The sequence below is a fragment of the Semicossyphus pulcher genome, unplaced genomic scaffold, assembly GCF_022749685.1.
Source record: "Semicossyphus pulcher isolate SPU_LCO1_2020_fin unplaced genomic scaffold, fSemPul1.0.p SCAF_16, whole genome shotgun sequence".
NCBI classification, from domain to species: domain Eukaryota; kingdom Metazoa; phylum Chordata; class Actinopteri; order Labriformes; family Labridae; genus Semicossyphus; species Semicossyphus pulcher.
The window spans coordinates 13,272,876-13,294,734 of NW_027211670.1; the positions used below are offsets into that span (position 1 = coordinate 13,272,876).

The 21,859-nt window shown below is 41.2% G+C and overlaps 1 protein-coding gene across 2 annotated transcripts in view; it reads right to left on the reverse strand.

Annotated features, from left to right (window-relative positions):
* The window catches only part of LOC138593243 (double C2-like domain-containing protein alpha), a 30,070-nt gene that overhangs the window by 5,261 nt on the left and 2,950 nt on the right, over positions 1–21,859 (reverse strand). The window contains exons 2-9 of one of the 2 annotated variants that reach the window (XM_069664164.1): positions 21,041–21,161; positions 20,104–20,465; positions 18,580–18,659; positions 17,048–17,122; positions 16,672–16,781; positions 13,143–13,269; positions 10,359–10,418; positions 3,984–4,183 (exon numbers count right to left, since the gene is read on the reverse strand). In XM_069664164.1, the coding sequence (XP_069520265.1) occupies positions 3,984–4,183; positions 10,359–10,418; positions 13,143–13,269; positions 16,672–16,781; positions 17,048–17,122; positions 18,580–18,659; positions 20,104–20,461 (1,010 nt within the window). In that variant the 5' untranslated portion in view covers positions 20,462–20,465; positions 21,041–21,161. The remainder of the gene's footprint in view (positions 1–3,983; positions 4,184–10,358; positions 10,419–13,142; positions 13,270–16,671; positions 16,782–17,047; positions 17,123–18,579; positions 18,660–20,103; positions 20,466–21,040; positions 21,162–21,859) is intronic. The other variant, XM_069664163.1, reaches the window with a different exon arrangement.

The window sequence follows — 21,859 nt, forward strand, 5'->3', positions numbered from 1 at the left end:
AAGGCACTGATGGTGAGTGGAAGCAGCAGAGGGGATTATATAAAGGTCAGAGGAAGTTTATACGTGTAGGAAATCATTGTGTTCACTCAGGAATTACTGTCAATGAGCGATCAATTGTGTGTTTTTACTGTCATGTCACTTGTATCGCTAATATTTGTGACTTTTTTTACAGATTACAGATTATTTAGAAAAACGTAATGCGTTGCCGTTCAATACACACTCCCATACAGTAGGTGGCGGTGGCATCTTTATGTTACATTAAAATAGATGTATGTTGTTGTGTTGCAAATACATGGGCCAGACGTGGCCATCGAATAGGCCGGGGGGATCCGGCACAGAGTAGTTCCTGGATCTAACCATAGACTGTATAAAAAAGATGGACGACATGACAGCTCCCAGAAAGTGAAGCCAAATCATTTCTATCAGGCCCTGCTGACTGGCTGCAGTATAGGTCATAAAGCCCGCCTCCTCCATGTTAACAGATGGGACATGAGTCAAACTCTAAAATCAAAATACACGCCAAATAAATGTTTCTCAAACATGGTTTCTGTCATTATAGTTAGTTCTTATTATTCTGATTAACGTCCAAGAGCTCATTTTTCTGACAAGTTTAGTTTTAAGAAGTTATTTGATGCTATAAAAGGGGGTGTAATGGCATGATTGACAGCTCTGTTGACAAATACGACTCCTGCAGCTGCTCTGTTCTGGAGTAGCAGAGTAGGGGAGGAGCTACAACAATCACTACAGTCATTGAAGTTTCCATATCTGTGAATACCTGCTTCAGACGAACACAAGAAGCTTTCAGTAAGTTCAATGTGTGTTTTGGTAAGCGGAAGGGGCGGGACGTCGACAGGCTACTGCGGCTCCACTAGCCAATCTCTGCTGTGCAGACTCTGGCTCTAAATTCTCAAGATGGCAGCGCCCGCTTGGGGGGGCTTTTTGGCTTCACTTTTGTACAATTAGTAGAGGAGGTGACACATCGTCCATCATAAAGTCATTAGCATCTGCCTGCTGTCCTTCACAATAAGAGCAGGCCTGATAAAATGTTAATTCCACTGCAGAAGAGACCTTAGGGTGGAAATTAGGTGGAAAAATATGTGCATATTTTGGTATTCGCATCAGTAATAGGCCCAAATGAGTTGGAAAATAAGGGCAAATATTCAATATTTCCCACCCCAAACATGCTTCATGCTTTCTCCCTGAGAGACATGTTTGTGTGGTAAATATGAAGCTACAGCTAGCTGCCCGTTAACGTAGCTAGCACCTCTAAAGCTTTGTGTGTAAGGACAAAGTCTACATAAACCAGCCTGAGGACAGAGCCAAGCTAGTTTCCCCCTTAGTCAAGTTAGCTAACCTGAGCTGACAAGCTGCTAGCTGTGGCTTCATATTTACTGTACAGACTTGACAGTGGTGTCTATAGTCTCATGTGACTGGAGATATAAGTGAATAAATGTGTTGTGTTCCCAAAATGACAAACTACTCCAATTCCCTCAAAGGTTTAATATTTGTGAAACTAGCGAAGTGTGAGGGCTGCTCAGTGAAACCTTCAGCAGCGCAGCACAGATTGAAAAAGCTCAGCATGCCTTCGTGGGGTGTCATTAAATTCTCAGGATATTTTTAAGCCAGCTGGAAGGAGCGTGGCCAAATCTCTATTCACATTTGCTTTCCACCCACCACCCACAGCTCGCACAGCGTATGTTCCCACACGCTCTCAGACACAACAAAGCATCTGGGAAAAAAAATCTCCCGCCAAAGGGCAGAGATGCAAGCGTGCATGTGAAATGAAACAAGGTGCACGATGCGCTGCTGAGGATGTGTGAGGGATCTGTGTGTGCGTAGGTTTGGTGGGTGTAAAGCAGGAGGGAGGAAACTTGAGTGTAAGGCATGACGGGAGAGGAGAACAGGGATTAGTGTGTACTGAAGGCATGTGTGTGTGTGTGTGTGTTCTACTCGCTCCAGAAACAACCTCAAAGCCAGAAGAGAACACTGAGTGAGGAAGAGCGGGATTTTATAGCTCATTTGTCCAGTGTCTGTCAGGACTCATGACTCAACCCTCCTGCCCTCCTTGGCACAGACGCTAACACACACACACAGACACACACACACACAGTATTGCTTTTCTTTCATCAGTGAGTAATGAAACTGAGAAGGACCTCTATGACACCAACAATGCTGCCATACAGTCTGCCCATAACATTAGATCATGTCAGTCCTCTTTGAAGGCTGTCAATACACACACACACACACACAAACACACTGCTATCATTATAACTAAGAGCTATATTTCAAGATGGCGTCCACTTAAGGCAAAGCGGCCGTCGTTTGTCACCATAATCGTACGTGGGGTTAACCGGTGACATCTATCACCTGTGAGTGGCGACAAGTGGTGGCTCATGGGGTCAACCACTGGACACTTAAGAGCAAGTGCAGGTTTAAAGGTGGAGACGGAGATTAGATCTGTACAGGTCAGGTGGAAATTGGTCTGAAATGAGTTTTGTGAAATTGATCCTTTAGTCTAAATTGTGTATTGAGTAATAATTGGTTTAAATATGTCCATGTTGTCTGTGGCTGAAAAGCAGAAAATAATCCCTAACAAATTGCAAATTTGCTAAAAACGGTTTTAAGATAAATAAAAGCGTATTTTTATGATTATAACACGGCTGTGTTAAATACTTGACTCTGATTGGTTAATTACGGCGTTCTGGGTCTGTTATTTCTCGATAACAGACTATTGCTAGGGATGAGGCTCTAATCACACAATCCAGAGGATTAACTGTGATCATATAAATCTGCAGAAAGAAGTCTGGTACATTTGACGTTTGTTTACAGAGGGAAAAAAGAAAAGAGACAAAAACACCGGAGAGAAGATGCAAAAGATGCAAAAACTGTAGGCTATGACAGAGAGATCTACAAAACTGAAGACAGCACATGAAGTAAAGAAGCAGAACACAGAGTGGGATACTATTGTGTTTTAAGACAGTGAATGGAAAAGATGTCTACATACTCTGACTATGTCGAGACAGAAAACCTCAATGTCTTACTTCACCATTAGTGGAAATGTTTTCATTTAATGTGAGGAAAAACAGCTAGCGTAGCTAATTTTAATGTGAGTAAAAACAGTTAGCTTAGCTCATTTTAATGTGAGTAAAAACAGTTAGCTTAGCTCATTTTAATGTGAGTAAAAACAGTTAGCTTAGCTCATTTTAATGTGAGTAAAAACAGCTAGCTTAGCTGATTTTAATGTGAGTAAAAACAGTTAGCGTAGCTGATTTTAATGTGAGTAAAAACAGCTAGCTTAGCTGATTTTAATGTGAGTAAAAACAGTTAGCGTAGCTGATTTTAATGTGAGTAAAAACAGCTAGCTTAGCTCATTTTAATGTGAGTAATATTAGCTTGGTTAGCTCATTTTAAGAAGGCTACAGAGTTAACTTCTGCTATGGACGCAGCTCTCACTGTGAGTTTAAGGGACTATTTTTAAATGGAAAACCGAAATATAAACATTTTTAAATTGATAAAATCAATTCCAAATCAATATATTGTTTCAAATGATTGATTTCATAAGTTAAAAGTGGGATGATGTATCCGCTTTAGTCTAAATCCACTTACACCTGCTCACCCTGACAGGGTTCCATTATGCGACAACAACCTGCTCACTTGACATTATCCCTTGCTTTAACACCTTCTGTAGAAACAAGCCAGCTCTGTGCTACATTGCCATGAATAGGGATGAGATGATATAAGATCTGATAAAAATAGAAGACATAGAGACACACCTGACCTGACCTTTATCCTGAGTAGCAGTATGATAGACAAGTTTTGACATAACTATCTCCAAAAGTAGAAGTGGACAAAAGGTTATTTAAATATAGAAGCAGGATAAATGTAATTATTCTTGTTGCTTACAGAGCAAGAGTTGGTAAAATCTAATTTTCTGCCAAAATGTCAAAGTCCATTAAATCAACTCAGTCTGATGTCATTCTTACGTTTTAACATAGGGGTCTGAGAAGCCATTGACGTCCATGGCAGCCAGGTGGGCGCAGCGTTTGACGCCCACACACAGCCCGCCACGAGCCCTCTCCTTGGCTTCGCCCTTCAAGTCGTCATCACCGGCCGGGGGGAGGTACTGCAGGCAGAGCAGCAAGCGGCCTCTCTCCTCCAGACTTCTCTGCTGCTGGGTCTCCCACTGAGAAAAAGACAGGATAAAAGAGATGGAAATGGAAAAAATAAACAGGAAAAATGATGTGTGAGTTTCAAGATAAGGTTCGATGTTTAACAGGAGGCCTCACATCTTGAAAATAACATTTATTTACTCTCTTATCTGTGTCATATTCAGCCCTTTTTTCAGCCCTGTGATAAACCAACATCTGCTCAGCACTAAACAACAGAGAGACAAACCAACCAATGAACAAAGAGAATTGTTTAGCAGCCAAATATCCTCTCAGTAGCTGGTAAAGAGCAACACACAGACAAATGAAGGGTGAATATTTGACTCGTTGGCTCAGACACAACTTCAAATGAATGCTAATGCTGCTCCATGTCTGTTCAATGTGTAAATTAGCCACGGCTCATTGCTAGCAAGTGCGCCATACCATCTGAATAAGGTGATAATACGTCAGTGTGGTGTTTACTGAGCCCAGAAAAATCAATGGAGGCGGATTTAAAGCTGCAGGGAAAATAAACCGTTGAAATTCAGTGCAGATTTTCCTGCAGAGGCAAATCAACGTGAGGTTTGGTTAACTTCAGCAGAACAATCACGAATGCCACTAGTGACGCTAAGACACAGTTCTGTACAGACCTGAAGCACGATAACAGCTCGATAACAATCTCCAACGTTTATTACACACCTAACTAGACTGAAGACAACAAATTTGGGACCAAAATCCAGTCAACCATTTGGTGGCAAAAGTAACAATACTCTTTACTCAAGCAGAGGCACAGATACCTGTGTAAAAAGAGTACTGATTAAACGTCATTTCCTCTTGATGCATCTCTAACTTAATTTCTGACAAGTAACGTCTGTCATGTGTGATATGCACTGATGGATACGCCAAGGAATCGTCTCTGCTCTGTGTTATCGTACCATTTAGGTAGAAATCAGTCTTAAAGTTAGGATGGTGATGGGCATCCATACATCCATCCATCCATCTATCCATTATCTATACTGCCTATCCTGTTCAGGGTTGCGGGGGGCTGGAGCTAATCCAGCCGTCATTGGGTGAGAGGTGGGGTACACCCTGGACTGATCACCAGTCAATCACAGAGGTGGTGGGCAATGATAAAGGTCACTGATTATTCACATCAAATGTATTAAAGCTGAAGTAACGAGCCTGTTTGAAAATGTAAGGAGTAGAAAGTTCAGTTTTATTTGTGTGTAAAAGTGAAAATGTGTCCGAAAAAAAAAATACTCAAGTAAACTACAGATACTTGAAACCTCTGCTTAAGTACAGAGCCTTTGTATTTGTACTTTTTATTACTTCCCACCACCTCCGTTAGGTTGCTAGGCTACACATTTACAGAAAACTGGTTAGGTTGAAAGGAGAGAAATTTTAGTTACAAAATTCAGAACCAGTTAAATTGCAGTAGGGCCTGTGTCCACTAACAACATGTTTTACGCTGACAGGCCTCTTTTCTATACTAAACCAATGTAGTTCAGCATTTTCAGCATCCTCAGCTCAAAAACGCCCTCGCCTGTTTTTCGTCACTGCGCTCACAGCGCTCACAATGTCACTTCTCCCTCATTGACCAATCAAAATCAGGAAGGGGTGGGACTTCTGATAACAAATTTGTCAACAACTATGGCGGAGGAGAAGCAAATCCTTTCTTTTTTTGTTCAAGGGTACAATTTCCAGGTCTAGATCTGCTGCTAATGCCAGGAAATTATTCCTTTCCATTGTTCTGTTAGCATACAGAGCGACTTGGAACAGACTTCAGTCACTACCAAGGGAAGTGGAAGTGCTGCCAGACAACTGTCATAACCTAGCGCCGGTGAGAAGCGCTCTGAAATTGAGGTCGTTGGCGCTGCCAGTGCATAAAAACGGCTTTAGTGGACACGGGTCCTTTACGGGCAATACCCAACTAAAACCTGACAATTTGTCTGCACACCTTGGCTCTGGTTGGTTGGCATAATTTCAGTACTGTAAAAACAACTATAGAAGAGTCATCAGGGCATTAAAATGACTCATAATGAATAAACAAGAGTATGACAAGATCACGCATTTAATATGCTACTTGTTAAACAGGACCAGGTTAGGATGTAGCACCAAAGTTCCAGAGTTTCTCAAACAGCATAAAGGGGACTTAAATTTCGTGCATAAAATCTTTGTTTCGTGGTTTAATCTTTAAAATGTACTTTGTTTCTTTCGCTGTGATGAAGTTCTTCGAAAGCAGACACACTTAAAGAGCTCTCTGACTTTCATTTGAGCTCATTTGTCACCTCTCAGATACAAACTTTCCATTCCAAACTGCCGTCACAATAAGCAGCAGTGGAGTCAATCTGACGGTAAAAACCTGCCCTGGTCCATCGCCAGAGTCTTATTAGCACACTCGGTCGCTCCTAGCTCGGGTACTTTTCCCTGGACAACATCAAGCTGTTGCCGAATCATCTGACAACAAGCGGATCAACAGAGCAGATTCAAAGTGACAGATGAAAGAACGCGAGGAAGCAGCAACAGAGGGTGAGGAAGGGGAGGATGATGTTTACACAGGGCTGTGACTCACCCTCATGGCCGACAGCACCAATACATTTATGGTATTTATAGGAAAGACGCGTGTTTGCTATTCCTGGATTTTGTCATCACTGCAGGTGCAGCTTTTTTAAGTTTGATGTTTCACCAGAGGAAATTGGACGAAGGCGGTGTTATTGCCTGTGATGTAATCTGAATTTAAAACACCTCCATCACTCGTCTACTGTATTTGTCTCTCCTGTCTTTTATATCACTTCATCTCTCATTAAGTCCTATCTTGAGGCGAGAGGTGGACACAGCCAGAGCCATCAATATCTCCACTCCTCCCTTCCTTTCACTAATTGTCTCAACAGCTTGCCCCCTTCCTCTTTCTCATTCTCTCTCCTTGTCCCCGTTTTTTCTCTGCGAATCATCATTTCTGCCAGCAGCCAGTTCACCATCTGCCGTGACTGAGTGGCTGACTTAAAAAAACTTGCAATTAGTGGGGATAATTTGCAGCAGGTATCTGGTAATGAAACGGCTCAGACCTTCACAGATCGATAGAGAGCGACTCATTAGGGAGGAGGAAATAAACACGCGTCAATGTGGAGCTACAAACACACGCGCACAGTGACAGACGGGTGGGAAACAGAGAGATTTGTGGGTGGGTGTGCGCAGCTAAAGAACAGCCGGCACATTAAACAACCTTGACTATCGTGAGGAACACAGAGGAGTCTGTTTTACTCCGGTTATCTTAATGGAGTTAAAGGACCAAACACGCCCTCCGGTTTGGCGTCTTTGTCAATTTACCCGACATGTGGGGAGAGGATTCAAAAGACATCTCTGTTTCTACAAATAAATGAGACTTAAAGAAATAGGAATGGCTCTCGCATTGGTTTTTTAGTTAAAGGCCTTGGACAATGTGTTTGCAATGTATTGGTCCAAACCTATAAATTATGAATGCTTTATATTTTAGTTAATATGCCATTCTTTCTCATGTTTTAATGAGTGTATTCATACGCAAAAATAAACTCCCTTGCTCTTTAAAACATAACATTTTCTGCAGCTACAGCCTTATTTTGTCTCATATTTGTATCGATAATTAAACATTTATAATTAATAAAAAACGCGGTTGTGGCTCAGAGGTAAAGTGGGTCGCCCTCCAATCGGTTGGCGGTTTGATGCCCAGCTTCTTATTTCTAAAGTTATTTTTGTATAAATCCATGAACTACTAGCTAATAAAATGTGTGAAACGTGACCCTGATTTATTCTTACTACGAATTCAAAATTCAAAATCAAAAGTTATTTTACATCAATCAATCAATCAATCAATCAATTTTACATCATGTAAAAAAGAGCAAAGTAAAAAATACTTACATTACATTACAGCTTTACAAATAATCTAAATAATAATTGTAATTCATTAGCAAAATCAATGAATGTGTTAAATATTATTTTATGATAATATTATTAATAAAAAACACACAAAAATTGGGGTGGTTGTGGCTCAGAGGTATAGTGGGTCGCCCTACAATCATAAGGTTGGTGGTGCGATCCCCTGCTCCTTCAGTCTACATGCTGAAAGATTCTTTTTATCGGTTTTACAAAAAGTAAACAAACACTGTCAGACGCTTCGTACCTGTTGTTTAACTCAGAATGAGAGTTCATGACTCATTTCACACCTAAGTGAGTCATGATCCTTTAGCATTGCATGAAGACTTTATACAGACAGCTGTGTATCAGAGACGACATGATAAGTCAATTTATCGTCTCTGATTAATCGCCCTGCGAGCTGGCAGACGAGCTCGTCTGCGATGCTGACATCACTGAGTCCGTTCACAGACTTTGTGACTCATTTCCACTTGTGTTACTGTTACACCGACCACCACGCTGAGCTTCCAACAGACCTCCATTATTAAAGAGAAGACTCTTTCTAGTATGAATGTTTGATCCATGGAGGTTTTATATATGTAGGACTTGTAGGAACTGTTAAATAACCTGTGAGGTCATCACAATGTAAAGTCTACAGTCTGAACTGGACATCCTGGCCTGTGGGTGAACTCCTCTGACACACATATTCAGAAAGTCACACAGCTCGGAAGTACAGCCAGAAGCTAGAAACCAGATGTTAATAATACATCTATAGGCTGAACCCATCGTTATGTCACATTAAAACTCTGGGTTGTCATATTTATTTAAACAATCACAATTGATATGAATGTTGCTAAGGCCGAGATAGAAAGACACTGCCCTTAAAAAACAGTGCTGGGAGGGAACATTTGTATGTGGGGACAGAAACCCTGAGATTGAAATGGTTCAATCCCGGCACTGGAAAATGTCAGATAGAACATTAAAAGTGACAGGCTGCCTTAATTGCACAGTCCAAATATTAGTCATAACGTGTCATTTTTAGCAGGTACATTTCTAGGTCGGAGGATTCAGATGTTGTAAGTAGCAAATGGAATTTTAAAAATATTCCAGGAAGCTAAATTAAAGGAGAATTCCCTCTTTGAAGCCATTTGGCAGGCCAATATGCACAATCTACATCCACTGAGTCCATAGTGGGTGCACTACGCACAGTAGATGACGGTCAGCATTGCCCCTGTTTTTCTTTTAAAAACACGGTAAACCACTGACGCTAACAGCTGATCTTAGTGCTGCACGCTGCATGCGCAGGAATACAGTTTTACCGTTCAAAACATAGTCCCATAGGAGAGGGCTGTCTGACGTTACGGAAGCGTATTGCTGCCGTGTCGGAATAAAAAAAAGATCACTATCACGTTATAATGTGAATAGTTTATTGTGATATCAGAAATACTTGATTAAACAAGATATTTTCAAGTTATATTTTAGAATTCAAGTCTAGTTTACTCTGATATATTTTTGTTATATGCAGGACGTTTGAGTGGCTAACATACGTGTTTCTTGTGGTCCCGTGTACAGCGTTACATAGCTTAGCTTCCTTCTTGAAACTCTGCCTGGTTTTCCTGAACAGTGGCTGTACTGACTGTTATCTACTGTACGTAGTTCTCATACAACCACACTAATAATACCCCGAACTATCTTTTTAATGTAAACTGTGCTATTTTTGATATCTGCATGTATTCTCCCTTTTTCCTTTTTTTTCAAGCCATTAGTTTTCAATTATTTCCAAATGATCCAAAAATCAAACTCATTTATCCAGTTTGACCTCAGACTGATTTGTCTTGTACTACACTTAATTAACTCCCACAATGAATGACTACTGGGTTAATGATTACACGACTGGAGTTAATCTGCTAATTGATTTCCATGTCTTATGGAAACTGATGGTAAACTAGTCGTCGCCTGGAAAGGTAGAAAACACAGATTCTGGTGGTTTGCAAAATAGTTAGACGTGATCTTAGAACTTGTAGTAGATGCTTTAATTTTAGAGGCACACATAAAAAAAATAAAATAAAATGAAATAAAATGAAGATAATTTAGCTAAGTTAAGTAAGTTTTAGGGCTGCACGTACATCTAAATTAATAATTATTTGACTGTTGTTGTTACATGTAAAGATTAAAACTTGATGGAAAGATTTAAGGCTCTTATTTTGAAAGCATCATGTCGTCTAATATTGGCTAAAGTGAACAAAACCTGGATGAGTTCTTTCAGACAGGTTGAAACATGGATTACAAGGACGGACACACAGACAGAAGGAGTCATGTGTTCACCTCTCTCAGGTAGCAGGAGATTCCTCTCAGCGCTGTGCTCATGGCCGTGGGTGAAGGCAGCTGCAGGCGGAGAGGACAAAAAGAGAAGGAAGAGATTCATAATGAGAGGAAATGACTGACAGAGGAGCTGCACAAACATGTAGGCTGACCAAAGCAGAAGGGTGAGACGTATCGAGTCGAGGGTGAAGCCACTTTGAAAATGACAGGCCTGACATGGCGTCTGGTCCGATGGAGAGGCTTTAGCGTTTGATCGCTCAGCGGCCATCGGCCTCAGAGAGCCAATCTAACACCGACACATGGAGAACAAAAACCCATCACTCTCCGGCCTCCTTTTCACTCACATGCCCCCCGCTATACACCGCTTTTATTTTTTAATCCATTTGTTTCTCATCTCCCTCACTTGCTCTCTCTGTATATTGACGCCCCCCCTTCGTCTAGCTCTTTCTCCTCTCCCTTTATTCTTCCAATCGCTGTGTACCCTTCTCCATGCTGACATTTAGCCTGCACAGAAAGCCACTACAAGAATAGATGCGCCGCTCCTCTGTTTGCGTAATCCTCGTAATTCCCAGGCAAGAATCATCTCCATTATGTCAGAGGGACATTAATATGGGCTGATATAGGCTAAGCTCAAAATGTATTATTTGGCCAAGAGCATGTGGACACCACTGTCCTTTGTGTAGTTTAAGTCCGGAGCTGTTTGTCTGAGTTTGGTTCAAACAGTTGTAACAGTTTTCTTTAACACTTTTGATTGCCCTGACCTGGAATAACTGCACGTCCACATCGGCCCTTTGTTCAGTTGATGAATTGTTACCATATTTTCATTAATGAATAATAGTAGTGTGGACCAAAATCAATTTAAGAGCTTTGTTGATCAGTGATTACCAACATTATGAACAATTATAATTGCCAAATAAAAAAGACAGGGTGTAGATTCTTCACAACCTTGCAACCCAAAAGTTGCTCTTAATAAATGATCATCTATATTATCAATAAATGATTTATAACAGTAAACGAAACCTTTTAAAAATACTTTGACATTTTGGGAAATAGTATTAATCGTTTTCTGGAAAGAAATCCATAAGAAAATTTATACCAATATCAAACTCGTATGTAAAATATAAGGTTAATGTTAGCTTAGCTTAGCATTAAGGGAGAAAAAGGGTAAAACAGCCTGGCTCTTTTTAAGTGGTGATAAAATCTGCCTACCAGCACCACTAGCTCACTGATTAGTGTTGGTCTAGATTTTCTTCTTGTTAGCACGTAGCCCCCGAATAACTACAACTTGCCATTTTTACTCTTTGACTCAAAATACGGAGATATAACTAGTTAACAAACAAGCTTTAGAGGGAATAGAAGTCTGATTTTGGGACAATTGGACAGAGCCAGGCTAGCAGATTCCTCATGTTTCAAGTTTTTATGCTAAGCTAAGCTAACAAATGGTCATTTTTACTCTTTAGCTTGATGTACAAAGATAAAACAAATTTACAAATAAGCTTTAGAGAGACTAGTAGTCTGATTTTGGAACATTTGGACAGAGCTAGGATAGCAGTTTCCTCATGTTTAAAGCCTTTATGCTAAGCTAAGCTAACACGCTGCTGGGTGTTGTTTACTAAGCACAGACATGACAGTGGTATTGATCTACTTCTCTGCGAGTGTAATCCCAATTTTTTTTTTCGATTTATAACACTTGTATTTGTAATAAATTATATCGTTTGAAGTTTACTGTTCTAAGTGTATTTTTATCTTATCTTTAACAACTAAGCAATATCACACTACAGGGAGTCGTAGGTCGTAGAAACATGCCAAATCACAGCTGTGATGATATTCAGTACAACAGCACGACCTCGAGTATGATATCGCTTTTATCCAACAGTCATAAAAGCGGCAAATAGTAAAAAGTAACAATCAACAACGGTATTTTTTGTGTTGCCAAGCAACCCAAACATTCTCACATCGTCAGTTGTTTTTTATCATGTACATCTATCAGTTTGTTTTAATTTATCATCAACAAGTGAAATAAGAGTCTGCTGTGTGATTCAGAGGTACCAGCTGGATCAGTGTAGACATACACAGTCTGCTGTAACGTTAATTAAAAGTATTCAGAACACCTGGCTGAGGCGGAGTGATACACAGAGTGAAAAGTCCCAGTGATGATGTTCTCTATATCAGCACCCATGAAATGCCTCTTATCCAATCGGAGTACTTGGTTGGATCTTACTGTTGTGTTAAGGCCTGCCTCAGTATATTTCTTTCTTACAAAATATTTAGAACATGTTGGTGTTAAATGTTGAAGGTAATGTGTTTACGTAGTGGGGAAATGAGCTTATTTTATGTTTTAGCTGTTTACTCCCAAATATAATTATCAGAATGAGTCTTTTCTTCAATGAGGGGAGGAATCTTGTAAATGGGGATATTTTGCTGAGCAGCTTGTGTTTTCTGCAGTGGTTGCACAGACACGCTGGTGTTTTATTTCTTATGAGACCCAGGTGTGCGGCCATCATTATAGCTGATTGGTACGTCTTCTAAATATCGACATTTGAACGCCTCCCTGTTGGCCTCTAAACAATTTCCTGCCTTTTATCTTCATCTCATTCCCATCTCCATCTGTCTCCTTCTCCACATTTTCTCTCTACTTTCAAAGACGAGGATGTGAGTCAGCCAGGAAGCCTTAATATATTGAATATTACTGCACCCTCCAGCCATTCATCTCCCTCATACACTCTCATTTCCCTCTTTCTCTCCCTCTCATCCTCCCTTTTTACTCGTTCTTTCTCATCTTCTCACAGGAGGTGGATGCTCCAGACAGATGTTATAGTGTTTGGTCTGGTCCGGCTTCACGCGGCGCAGGGCCACCCGCGACTCCCCGATGAACTCATTATGTGTCAGCTTGTCTTCGTCGCACACGGACACCCTGGGAGAGAGAGACAGAGGAAGGAGCGAGGCGGAGACATCAGAAGTGCAGAAACAGGGTTATAAAATTTAACTTACAATCACTTAATATTAGAACACATTTAAATATTCTAATGTTTTGGCAACATTATAATGAGGGAGGAATATTATTGACATAAACCTGACCTGAGAAATCACATAAGAATAGATCCGGCATCTGTATACACACATTGCACAAGCAATTACCATTTTCCCTCCACTGGGAATTCAGATGGTGTGAAAGTGCATCATGTAAGGTTAAGTCAATCCATATTTATGGGCCGGCAAACTTTTACACCTGCCATAATGTCAACCGAACTGCATAAGTGGGTGGAAGCAGCAGAGAGGACTGAGAGAGATGGAGGGAAGCGACGTGTTGGAAATCAAAAGCTGCCGAGCGAGCGAGCGAAGGACGGATGGAATGACGTGGGTGAGAGGGAGAGATAAAAACGCAAGAATTTATTTAAATCTGTGAGTGTGTGGGGAGTCATTTATGCATGCAAATGTGTCTATGGGCAGAGGTACGCTACATATGTGTCTGCTTTTTCAGCGCCTCGTGTAAATGTGAATGAAAGACACGTAATGAAGAAAAAAACTAAGAGGTGAGAGACAGAGATATATACAGGACGTGCTGCCGCTTGGCCCGCTGCTTTAGTCGACTTCTAAGTGAATCCATAACAGCGGAGATGAAACGACGCGGTCACCTGCTGCCTCCAAGTTCCGGTAATAAAACACGAGATTGCAGAAATGTAGGAGGTGCAAGAGGCCAACAGCCTGAGGGAGACCAGATATGTTCTGGCATCCTCACAGATAATTTCTGCTCTAGCAGCTTATTTGCAAAAAGAAGACCTGAACCCTTCAATAAAAATAGGAAAGAAAGATAAAAAAAAAAAAGAAAATGAGGAGCAGAGGAGAATGAAGACACGAGAGGTGAAAGACGGTGCGATGGATGTAGAAAACAGCTGTGATCAAAAGAGCTGGAGGTCGGAGCTGTGAGTGACAAACGACAGGTCAAAGAGTGGAGCACAGAGTCCTTATTATTACGTGAGGCTGATGTAATGCTGCAGTTTTACAGCGTTAGATACGTTTACTGACGCAATGAAAGCTCACTACATCAAAAAAGATTACATAATGATGGTGGAGCAGGCTGATGAATGTAATCCACTCTCGCTGTCACTATTTAAAATGTTAATGTGAGACATGAGAGTCAAAATATTGTTCCTGCAGCAGTTAGAGAGTCGGTTTATGAAGGACGGATTAAGGGAAGGTTTTATTGATGCCAGAGCCGCGATCGGCCCAGCTGGCTGTCTTACAATGAGTCAGGTTCTGCTCGAGGTCTGAGCCTGTTTAAGGTTCAAGTTGTTGGTTGGTTAAGTTGGGTGTCTTTAAATAATATTTTAAGTGTTATGAGATGACTTTTCTGTTGTTATTTTGCGATATAATGATTAATTGATTGAATTACAATGTATTATACACATGGTTAAATCTTTATTTATTCCTGTGTTGATTCCTTATTTTCAGTGTGTAAAAAAATAAGCAGCAGGATGAAATAAAAGAATATTTTTTTAGCATTTGCATCAGTCTTCAGGCCTTTCTACTCCCCATCAACATTGATTGACTGTCTACAGATTTATTTATCTTGCTTGAACTGCTTCCTTTTTGTCTTCCCTTGACTTGCGCATAAACGGGAACACCACCTGTTGCTGATTGGCTGAAATCTTTGTTTGAATCTATGTTTCCCCTTAATAGAGCAAGGACTGTACAGGCAAGGACATCTTTAACATCTAGCGCACAATGTGGAGATATTTGCTAAATCTGACAAAACTCTGACCACCTCTCCGAGTGACTGACACCAATTCTACTGTTTATGTTTAAAAAAGCTTAAAATTCTTCTGCAGTTTAGGGGCCTATGTCCACTCAGGCTCCGTGTCCACATAGCACACTTTTCTGAGCGCCAGCGTCTTTTTCAAATTGAAAATCTCTGAACTTTTCAGCTGGTTACGTTATCGCCGCTTTTTTCAGGACACTCGTCACCCTGGTTACAACCAGACATGGAGCTGTACATATGACAAACAAACCTACGCGTTGTAAGCTTGTTGTTAGCTGTGTAGTAAGTTAAACATATTGTTGTCATAGAAACAAATCAGGCATCCAGCGTTTTTTCTTTCATCCCAGCACTTCCCTGCACCCTGCCAACACTTTTCTACCATAAAGATGTTATGTGGACACGGGGCCTTTTTGCGCTGGCAGCACCTAATTTATACACAAAACCAGTGCACTTCAGAGTTTTCAGCACCCTCAGCCTCAGCCCAAAAACGCCCTCGGCATCAGCTGACTTTAAAAACACCGCGACACTTGTCAGCGTCAATTTTCCGTCAAGGACCAGTCAAAATCAAAAAGGGGCGGGACTTCAGATATCAACTTTGTCAACAAGAATGACGGAGGCTAATCCTTTCGTTGTTTTGAGGGTATCATTTCCAGGTGTAGAGCTGCTGCTAATGTCAGGACACGATTCCTTTTCTTTGTTTCTATGTTTTCTTTGTAAAATGTCCTTGAATAAAAGCAAATATTAAGCATGCAGAGTGATTTAACACAGACTTAATGATCACTACCAAGAGAAGCGGTGTGTCGCCAGACAACTTTTGTAGCGCGACAGAGGCGCTAACAATTTAGATCAACTGGAAGTAGCTTAGCATTTGACCATGCGCAATAAAAAACAAACTACAAGACCAAAAATGAAGGGATATCCTCGGTAGTTGTTAATAAAATGTGTTACTTATTCATGTGGGCGACACCAACATGTTAACACATTTCAATAGGTTAAACTTCCCGTCTGCTGATCTTTAAACGCCTCTGCCAATTGAACACAGTGTTGTAGGGCCAGTTTCTCTAATTTCCCCCGAGAGATTAACCGTCGATCCTATTTAAATCCCACTCCCACGTGTGCTGCGGCAAAGTTTTAGTCACAGGCAGCGACAATTCGCAGCTTTCGTCACCTCTGGAGTGGGTCAATGAAATTAAAACACCCCGCGGTGTTTAGTCTGACCTCAATCTGTCAGTGCCACTTGGAAACAGAGAAAGGCGAGGGGGGGGGGGACAGAAGGAAAGACAAAGAGGGAGGGATGGTTTAGAAGGAGAGAGGAGATCTTTTCTGATCCTCACGGATGGAGGAGACGGGAGAAGGTGAGGAGACGGAGGAGGATCAAAGGATCAGTGACAATATAAGGAGAGAGGGAACCGAGAAACGATAAAGGCCTCTAATTCGAGCGCTAAAAGATTGAGATAGACGATAAGAAATCCTTTGTAAGCTTTCTGATGGGCGAAGCAGATCACTCGAAGTGAAGGAGCCAGAAATAGCAAGAAAGCCACTCAAGCAAACATTTACCGGAGTGTTTTGCGGTACATGTCCTCCTCTGTGATTCCACAGTAGGTGAGCGTCTCGTTCCACACGGGGTTCAGCGTGTTTCGCACTGTCTTGGTTTTCAGTTTATTGGCCTGAACATCAAAGCAGAGAGGAGAGGAAAACAACATTGTAACTCAAAGGCTTTTCACACAGCTGTAAACAGCAAACAGCCACAGCAGGACAAAGTCTGCTGGCCCCAAGGTCATTTAGTTTTGGTGGAGATTTACTGCTCTGCAGACCAAAATTATAGCAACTGAATTGAAAGCATGCTCAAAAGTCCTTCATGCTGAAGGTCTCTTTTTTTAATTGCAGAAACATGTAAGAACAAATGTGTGTTCTGATAATAATAAAAGAAGACCTTGCAGGCTCCCGGAAGCAGGTGCAGCTTGACGTAAGGATCAGCCAAACCGTTAAAATCCATCGGCTTCAGACCCTAACAGAGACACAGAGGGAGGACATAAGGGAGGCATATAAAATAAGTGGTGAGAACATTGTGCAAACTGCCAACACCAGTAATGAATTGTTAAACGATTACGCGAACGAGAGGTGAAGGGTTCATTTAGAAATTGAATCTCACCCGCAGAGCTAGACAGGAAGTGGGGGGCCTTTAATTTGACAGATTCAACCAGAGAGCCACATGTAGCGCAGAGGCCGTGCCGTTAATATATAACTATGTAATACTGCATAAGAACTACAATTCTGCTACACACCAATAAGACAAACTGTACTTAGAGTCTCCATTGCTTGAAACCCTTAATTTCTCTCTCTTTAATTATCTAAATGAAGCAGATGTGTTTCTGTTGTAAGAATTGAAGAACTGCAGACTGAGTATCAAACAAGATCCTTCAGATGGAGACAATCTTTCATGTAAAGTTTACCCGCAGTACCAGCAGGTGCACGACAGGAGCAATTAATATTTAATTTTGATATTGTCACAGTAATTCTCGTTGTGGCTCTGGGGCATTTCTTAGGCACAGCAGTGATTTAAAGACTCTGGAGATCTGGCTTGAAGTAGTAGAAGTGGATATGATATAAAGGCATCCACAAAAATCAGAGCGAAAGTAAACTTTTATACATTTGGAATGTACATAACTTGGTGTTATAACAAACCTAAAAAAATATTAATTGCAACTGGTCGCTGAATATTGAATTAAAAAACTGCTTTAATGCTCATATAACAGCTAGCAATTAGCATATACATGCAACATTAGCTTAAATGCCTGTTTTCGTTCCAAAAGCTACGATTGCGAAGCTAAATGGTGGCTCTGTAGTGTTAGCTAGTGCCATATTATCACAGAACCAAACTCACCCCTGCAACGCTCAACACCCCCCTCTGAAAATAATTCATCAACCAGGCCAAATTAAACTCCAGCTGCTGAAAATAGACAACTACATACGACACACGTGGATGAGCTCAAGCTTGGGTTAAATATCCAAATTTTTTAGCTATTGAAAGATGCTAACTATTTAGTTAATAAAACCCTAAATTACATTGTTAGAATTTCTTAGATTTGGGTTTCCAGTGGCTTTAAGATTAAAGCTAGCATCAGCATGCTAACATGCTTAAATTACTATGGAAATAATAATGAGCTCTAAACATACAATAAAGTAGTTGTTACGACATTTAATTTAAAACATTGTTGAGTTGTTGAGAAAAATTCAGTAAGTCGCGGACCTACCCACAGAAAGACATTGTCCCTATATGAAAGCTAGCATGCTAGCTGCTAGAGTAGTTATAAGAGTTGGAAAAACCATTTAATAACTTTTTTTGTGTCACTGTTTGATCAAACAATCATGAATGACACAAAGGTAAATAGAAGCAGAGCTGACTTTCAATCGGTACAAGACAAACTACCTGCTCTAAATGAGTATTCAGAGGACGGTATTTACCTTTGCTCTCAGGACTGTGCAGTGTAGGGAGCTGGTGGCTCTCTCATACAGCAGGTCAAACTGTAACGTCCCCAAGGAGGCTGGAAGACAGTTGATAAAGATGTGCAGTTACGTTGGTAATTGCTTTTCAGCTGATGACTTTATTATCCTGTATGGAGAATGATTCAGAGACAGAGACACAAATATGGACTGTCTAGCCTCGCCTTATGAGTTGTGAAGATTGATCTCTTTTCTCTGTCTGGTAAATATGCTCTGCATATCAGATGGGAAATGCTCAGCCCCGCTCTGCCTGAAGGTAACACAAAATCACCTACGTGCGAATGAAAAGCTTCCTAATTAATACATCATGCTATTGTTGTATTAATCACAATACCACAGCAAGTTTCTTTGCCAATCAAAGAAGTGGTCAAATGTGTAACCTCCTGTTTAATCACATTTTTAACACTTCAGTTTGTGTACCGATGAACAAAACACTTTTTCGAGTCTTTGTGGTCAGCTAAGCTAGCAAGCTGCTAGATGAAGCTTCTGGATGTACATTGAAGTGGTATTGGTTTTCTAATCTAATCTTCTTGGCAGGAAAGGGTTCTCCTTTTAAAACAAATCAGCTGGAGGATTTCAAAATCAGCTAGGCACAGTTTTGAATCAACGCTTTAAGTTTTAGCATTAGCGTTAGAATGAGCTAGCTAGCTTGGGGTGCTGGTTTAGCTCAGTTGGTAGAGCAGGCGCCTTATGTACAGAGACCACAGTCCTCGACGCACTGATCCCAGGCTCGACTCCTGATCTGCCGATCATTTGGTGTATGTCACCCCCCACTCTCAGCTTCCCATGTTTCCTGTCTGTCTTCAGCTGTCCTAGCCAATAAATTCAAAAGCCAAAAAATTATCGTTAGCATAAGCTAGCTAACTTCAGCTGGTTAAATCTGCTGGTAATAGTTGTCATTTCAGCTAAGACAATTGAGAGAACTAGGGGTGCAATGATCCATAACTGGCACGAGATATCGGCCAGATAGTGACTCACATAGCTGGGTCAGTTATCATTGACAACTGGGCTGAGCCACAAAATTCAATTCTATCCTGACTTCTGTGTGTGTGTGTGTGTGTGTGTGTGTGTGTACTACATTGTGTGTCAGTAGTGCTTTGAAGGCCATTTCTTCTCAAAGAAAGAAAGAGAGAGCCATCCTGTCTGCATGGACTTAGCTAAAGTCTTACGAGTTACCAAATGATTGACATGACAATGTTTAATGTTATCTTACACATAACATAAAGATCCAAACGGTAACGTATGCAGCTTATTTAAACCGTGGTTTCAGATTGTTGCTTGGTATTGGTAGTTTCCCAAAATCTAGGTATGGTATCTGTATCGGCCCTAAAAAAGTCAGATCGATGTGTCCCTTGGGAAAAGGATCGACTTTGCTTTCTTTGAAGCATTCTTGGCCTCTTCTCCTGAACCCACACCTGTGTTGAGCTAATGTTTATTCCCCAGGTGGCTTTAGTGAAAACAGGTCATTATTTTCAGGTGACTCACTGCTATCATCGCTGTCACAGCTGTCGATCTCGATGGAGGTGTCCATGCTGCTCATGGCTGACAGTGACCCCCCTCCGCCACCCGCCCCTGGTATCAGTGGTGACAGCAGGCTGGCGCTCCCTCCTCCTCCTCCTCCCCCTCCGACAGCCCCTCCACCTTGACCTGTGCCGCCGGGGCTGAGCGAAGTTGGAGCTGCCATCTGATTGGGCGAAAGCGGCTCAGAGAAGGAGGAAGTGGGCGAAAGACGAGGGAAGTAGGCAGAGATTTGACGGATGGGGCGGATGGGGCCCGGACACACATCAATGGCCATGTTCTCCTGGATGGAGATGGCTAAAGGTTTTCCTTTTCGCACAGTCATCGTGCTACGGGGAAAGAACAAGAGAAAGTTGGAGGGAAAGTAAGGCAATTCACTTTTTAGAAAAAGGCTAAAACATATAGAAATTTTGGGTGCATTCAGCCGAGGCAAAAGCAAAGACACCGTCCACAGATATGATCTGTTATTCTCAATTTCACCTCTGCTTTTCCGAGCGAAACAAGGTGAGCTTAGCTTGAAATAAGGTAAACAGGGTATTTTACTGAGTCTAGCCATCTCTGAGATACCAACCCACATAGTCAGAGTTTCTCATTTTCCATAGAAGAGGCAGAACTTGTGATAGGGAGCATTTATCTCAAACTGAAACCTCCTTCAACATAATTAGAACTCTTTAAAAGAAAGTCATTACTCATAAAATGACAAAAGTACAGCAGAGGATGTTCTCAAATTTGCATTTCAATTGAATACATCTGAATAACATCAAGCCTATGGGGAGGATAACGGACAACAGGGGTGTCCCCCGAATCCTAATCATCTCTGATAAAAACTGCAGCGTGCGAGCCGCCGAGGCACACATGCTATCTAAAGTGCTTAACAAGCCTCCACAGACAGACAAGTAATTACAGGATAAAGTCTTTACAGCCTCTTCAGCACACTCGGATAGAGTGAAGAGTCCTGGTGATTATATAAAGTTGTGGTAGCTGGGAGTGGAGTTGACCACAAGGCTGATGTGTCTGCTCTCTTCCTGAAATAAAAAGAGGGGGTTGGATTACAAATATCTCACAGCTTTTGTTTTCTAAAGACAGCAGGCCTTGAGGGGGCGTTCTGTCCTCAATACTGAACAAATCCCCCCTCGGACTACCTTCTGCTCTCTCCGCAGTCATCGATTGAAACTGAGAAGTGAATATTTGCACTGTGAATATTTGCACTTTCCTTGTGATGTCTGTGAGGTGGACGTCTGTGAAGTTCAGAAAATCAAAGCGTCAGAGAGGGAGGTAGAGAAACAGTTTGGGCATATACATGAAAAAACAAAGTAGACCTAAGTGGAAAAATTAGGATAAAGATTTCTTATCCAGTTACAGAGAAGTGGATGATCTAAATCCTACATCCATAAAGGAATAGTTCCACATATATTACATTTATTAATTAACAAAATCACAATGCTGAACAAACAATAGTCACACATTACGTTAGCATGTCTTGTACAAATTAAAGGGGGGGGTATTATGCTAATTTCAGACTTTGTATTTCACTCTGTGATACCTGTGGAGAGACCTTTAAGAAACCCCGCCCCTACAAGCCCACTTTCTTCTGATTGGCCAGCTCTCTCTTTGATAACCATCTCTGGCTATGGTTGGTGGGTGGGGTATGGATGGGTATGGATTTTGGCTTTATATTGGGCATACCTAACACAAAGCCAAAATCAGGAAGGTTTTTCAGAAT